Source organism: Galeopterus variegatus, unplaced genomic scaffold, assembly GCF_000696425.1.
Source record: "Galeopterus variegatus unplaced genomic scaffold, G_variegatus-3.0.2 Scaffold1193, whole genome shotgun sequence".
Taxonomy (NCBI): Eukaryota; Metazoa; Chordata; class Mammalia; order Dermoptera; family Cynocephalidae; genus Galeopterus; species Galeopterus variegatus.
In genome coordinates, this window is record NW_007727304.1 from 105,723 (window position 1) to 111,722 (window position 6,000).

The 6,000-nt window shown below is 39.1% G+C and overlaps 1 protein-coding gene across 1 annotated transcript in view; it reads right to left on the reverse strand.

The window, feature by feature from the left end:
* Positions 1-6,000, reverse strand: part of TXK (TXK tyrosine kinase) — a 61,387-nt gene that overhangs the window by 23,784 nt on the left and 31,603 nt on the right. Inside the window, exons 7-8 of the mRNA XM_008575461.1 lie at positions 2,264-2,343; positions 741-868 (exon numbers count right to left, since the gene is read on the reverse strand). Of these exons, the coding sequence (XP_008573683.1) occupies positions 741-868; positions 2,264-2,343 (208 nt within the window). The remainder of the gene's footprint in view (positions 1-740; positions 869-2,263; positions 2,344-6,000) is intronic.

Sequence of the window (6,000 nt, forward strand, 5' to 3'; positions counted from 1 at the left end):
CTCAAGCCCATACACAGACTGGGTCACAAACCCTTCGCATGCCAGGCTGGGTCACCAGACCCCTCACACGCATGTCTATGAACTAGGTAACTGGCCAAAAGGTCCTTGGAGCCATAGATTGGAAAGCATGGCCACACAGGCCTGCCTGCTTCACTAAAACTGCCTTTCTTCTCTCTCTCTCTCTCTCTTCCTCTCTCTCTCTCTCCCCCTTTCTTTTTCTCTAAAGAACAGATGAATAGCAACAAAACTAAAAAGATACATTGGTGTGCATGTGCACTAACCACACACACACACACACACACACACACACACACAAACAATGTGCTTACAAAGGATGCTGAACCACACCCAACTGGACCCGAGGTGAGGGCCCTGACCAAACTATTCTATTTTCCCAACAGCCTTGAAGAGGTGATTAGATTGTAGGACCATGCCATAGTGAATGGATTAAAAATGGTGGTCATGGGTGTCATTCTGTGAGCTTTAAAAAGAAAGTAAATGAGGAGGTTACTCTCTCTCTGTTCTCTCTGCTTCCACCATCTTGCAATGTAAGACCCCTGGGTCACTATCACTACCACCAGATAGACTTTGGAATTCCCAGCCTCAGAAACTATAAGTAAAAAATTTTGTTTTCTTTATAAAATACCCAGCTCCGTATATTTTGTTATAAGCAACAGAAACGGACTAATGCACTAAAGATGCATTGTCCCTGACTCTCCCACTTGAAGTCCCTCACTCACCGGCTGCATTGTGCTGGTGATACCAGATCAACTCAGGGACTGATTGAAAGAGGTGTCTTTCAGCCACGTACCACTGTCCTGAGTCATTCCTTTTTATCTGATAATGTTTTATGGCAGCCTCCATACTTCTGCAATCAATAAAATGTAAATTAGTAGACCAGTGAAATATCACTTGGGAACCAAGCCAGTTCATTAAGCAACAGGACTGCACTTCTGAAACTCTCATCCTAGCAGCACTACACAGAAGAGCAGATTGATTGAATTCAACATATGCTTCACCATCCCAGGATAATTCCTACACTAAATTATTGGGGACTCAAACTCAAACATAACTTCAACCTAAATTGTATGAGTGGCAAGTCATGTTCAAAAAAGTAGAGCTCATAATAGACACTTATAAGTAGTTATTGGATATCAACTGCTATGGGTTAAATGTGTCCCCCAAAGATTCATATATTGGAAACTTAATCTCTATTGTAACAGCGTTGAGAGGTTGGGGAATACTATTATGGTAATTGAAAGGTGGGGCCTTTAATAGGTGATTAGATTGTAAAGACCTTGCCCTAGAGAATGGATTGATCCATTCATGGATTGAAGGGGTGATGGTACAATGGGTGGTAATGGGCGTGGTTCTGATGGCTTTACAGGGAGTGCAATAAGAAGGTTAGCTCTCTCTTGCTCAGCCCATTCTCTCCATGTGATACCCTCCATTGGTGTGGAGAGTCGCCACCTAGAAAAAAGCCCTCACCAGATGTGTTCCCTGGACTTTGAACTTCCCAGGATCCAAAACTGTAAGAAATAAATTTTATTTCTTTATAAATTACCCAGTCTCAGGTATTCTGTCATAAGCAACAGAAACAGACTAACACATCAAGTATTTGTTATATGAACAAATGCACTGTGAGAGATTGGAGGCAGAGACAAGGAAGGGAGGAAAGCCAGCACAGGGTGCATTAATGAACTGGTTGCTGCTATGGGCAACTGGGACTCAACACCTCTAGGAACTCATGAAAGACTGGGGAGCACACCTCAGAATTCCCCCTGAAGTGCAAAGAAGCTGAGGTGCTTATCCACCAACTACCGTTCTCACTGGTGTAGGGTTGCTCCTGGGTTGTTAACTCTCAGGCACTTCCAGCTAGCCCTGGGGTCCAAGAGTTCCCACAGCCAGAAAACCTTCTCAGGTAGAAAGACAAAAGAAGCTTTCTGAGTGCAGGGGACCTCTCTGCAGGTCAACCCCAGAGTAGACCGAGGGATATAAGGAAAGAACCAACAGTGTCTACTACAACTAATCTAACCCCCTCATCTGATGGTTGAGAAAAGGGAGACAAGAGAGGTTAAACAGCTTATCCAATGTCACACAGAGCATGTTAGGGATAAAATGTAGATTGGCCAGTTGTCCTAACTTTCAGCTCAGCAATCTTCTCCCATGTTAAGTTCTCACTTATATTCTCTATGTGATGGTATCTCCATATAAAAGACTTATTATGATTATTTCTAAAGTAAACAAAATTATGATTGCTTACCTTCTAGCTCTAATATACACAGAAATTGTGTAGGATCCCAAATATCTTGAATCTCTGACAATAAATGCACCTTCTTTAGACTGCAAAACAATTCATTCATTGTATAAGTTTATTCCTTCTTAGAAAGACAAGCCTACATCTCAGTAATGAAAAACAAAGCTATACTAGCTTAGTATAAGTGACTTACTTATACTTATATTCTTACTATAACGAATGAAATTGTTTTCACAAGTACACACAATCTTATCTCCTTTGTAGGTTTAGTAGTCTTACCTGTATAATAAAATGTAATTGGGACATGAATTTATAATGTAAGAATATTTTAAAATATTGCCCCTCAGTTTTCTAAGACAAATTCTATATTTGACAGACTTATACCTGACCAGTTATTTTTGTTTTATTGATCAGAATAATAGATAAAAAATAGGTGACAAACAGGAAGAACTCTGAGACAAACTGACAGGTTTGTACTTTGGAAGAGGAGCAACAACATGGCAGGAGAAACACATTTGAAAAGGCAGGGGGTGTGAAGAGAGATTAGAGTTTATGATAAGGATGGAAACAGAATAGATTTGGGGGAGTCTAAAGAGGAGTGCAAGGGGAGCCGTGTTAGTAACTGTAGGGGTATGAGAGAGATGAAAAAAGGAGTGGCACGGGGAGAACGTAATAATAAATGGATGTTAGATTATGAACTACATACACCCCTGCTAACACTCTTTGGGAGACTCCAAGGAAGCTACAAATTGCTTTTGATTTATCTTGAATGTTGGAATGTTTGATTTGTTTGTTTGATATTGTAAAAAGTTTCAGCTTTACTGAGTGTGATTAAGCTTTAGAAGAAGAAAAAAAAATCTCAGAATTTCATCAAACCTATGAAAGTTGACACTTATGAAGTGCTGACAACAGATATGTTGTGCTTGAGAACCGCACAACCCAAGCAGCATGGTCTGACCCTCAAGGTGAACCTAATACATTAAGCAGAGCTTTCTTCTCATTCCATGTTGGGGGCCTGAAGCTCCACACCCCTTCTTGTGAGACCACTTCTCCTTGACAATCTGCTCAGATGGCCATGCTTTACATAACTGCCTCGAAATCTTTATGCCAGAAACTGATTGCTCCTGGCTATGCAAGTTAATTTGCAAGTGACCTTTTATCCTTCTCTAGAAACTGTTTAACCATAAACATTCTGGGTGGCAACCTTTACTTTGAATGTCCTGTCTTTGTCTCTCCTCAAGATATTATCATATCTTTACATTCCAGACCCTTTGCAGCATGCCTGCCTTCTCCTATATAAGATGTAACCTAAGAATCAATAAACGAGACTTGATCAGAATACTGTCTTGTCTCAATTTCTCGTGTCTCTTGTCCCATCCAATTCCCACTCCCCCCTCCAGGGTCTGCGTTGAATATCCCGCGGGTCGGGACATTTTTGGCGCCCAACGTGGGGCCTGGATACGGGGGACAAAGTGAGGAAGAAGGCTCATAGGAGGGTCGACCACTGAAAATGAAAGAGTAAAACCTTCATCCGCCGCGGGAACCTGCTGCGTCAGGATAAGGTGAGTAAGAGCGCCTGATAATGGGACAAGAATTAAGAATTAAGAATCAAGAATTAAGAATTAAGAATTAAGTTGTCAATTCCAGATACTTACCAAGACATAAACCTCATTCCCTGGTCAATTTTTTTAAACCAAAGAATTGCTTATAGCCATTTGAAATGATAAAATCTAGGTTTTGTTGAATTCCTACAGGGTGCAAGGGTTGCATTACAAACCATAGGGGACACAAGATGTAAAAAGTAAAGTTGTATGTATGGTGTGTGTGTGTGTGTATATATATATATATATACACACACACACACACACAAATAAAAGTATATATAATATGCATATGATAAAGTTGTATATGGAGTGATTACCTCTTATAAAGATTCAAAGTAGGAAGAGTACAAACAACATTTGCTGACCACAAAGCAATAAAACTAGAAACTCATATCAAGTGCCAAAGTAAAAAGCCCCTACCTCCTGTAGATTTTTCTTTTTTATATAACTGAAGGAAATTCAAATGAAAAATATATAAAAAATATATAAAAGCAGTATTAAGGGGGAAATTTATTGCATTAAATGCTCACCTCAGAAGAATGGAAAGACACTGGCATAAAAACAGACACACTGATCACTGGAATAGAATAGAGAATACAGAAATCAACCCACACACCTACAGCCATCTGATCTTTGACAAAGGTACCAAGCCTATACACCGGGGAAGAGACTGCCTCTTTAGCAAATGGTGCTGGGAGAACTGGATATCAACATGCAGGAGAATGAAACTAGACCCATTCCTCTCACTATATACTAAAATCAACTCAAATGGATTAAAGAATTAAATATACACCCTGAAACAATAAAACTTCTTAAAGAAAACTTAGGAGAAACACTTCGGGATGTAGGACTGGACACAGACTTCATGAATATGACCCCAAAGGCATGGTCAGCCAAAGGAAAAATAAACAAATGGGATTATATCAAAGTAAAAAGCTTCTGCAGAGCAAAAGAAACAATTAACAGAGCTAAAAGACAACCAATAGAGTGAGAGAAAATATTTGCAAAATACACATCTGACAAAGGATTAATATCCAGAATATACAAGGAACACAAACAACTTTATATCAAAAAACCATACATCTGTCAAAGGATTAATATCCAGAATATACGAAGAAAATGAATTAACTTTACAAAAACAAACAAACAAACAAACAAAAAACTAGCAACCGAATGAAAAAATGAGCAAAAGAGCTAAATAGGGCTGGGCACAGACTTCATGAATACGACCCCAAAAGCACGGGCAACCAAAGGAAAAATAAACAAATGGGACTATATCAAACTAAAAAGCTTCTGCACAGCAAAAGAAACAATTAACAGAGCTAAAAGACAGCCAACAGAGTGGGAGAAAATATTTGCAAAATACACATCTAACAAAGGACTAATATCCAGAATATATAAAGAACTCAAACAAATTTACAAGAAAAAAACAAGCAACCCAATCAAAAAATGGGCAAAAGAGCTAAGCAGGCATTTCTCTAAAGAAGATATACAAAAGGCCAACAGTCATATGAAAAAATGCTCAACATCACTCAGCATCCAGGAAATGCAAATCAAAACCACACTGAGATACCATCTCACCCCAGTTAGGATGGCAAAAATCCAAAAGACACCGAAAGATAAATGCTGGCATGGCTGCAGAGAAAAAGGAACTCTCTTACATTGTTGGTGGGAATGCACAATGGTGCAACCCCTATGGAAAATGGTTTGGAGGTTCCTCAAACAATTGAAGATAGATCTACCATATGACCAGCTATCCCACTGCTGGGAATATATCCAAAGAAATGGAAATCATCAAGTCGAAGGTACACTTGTTTCCCAATGTTCATTGCAGCACTCTTCACAATAGCCAAGAGCTGGAATCAACCCAAATGTCCATCATCGGATGAGTGGATACAGAAAATGTGGTATATCTACACAATGGAATACTACTCAGCTATAAAAACAAATGAAATACTGCCATTTGCAACAACATGGATGGACCTTGAAAGAATAATACTGAGTGAAACGAGTCAGGCAGAGAAAAAGAAATACCACATGTTCTCACTTATTGGTGGGAGCTAAAAAAAAATAAAAACAAAAAACAAATCAATTCACTCACATACACACACACACACACACACACACAAAAAAAAAAAC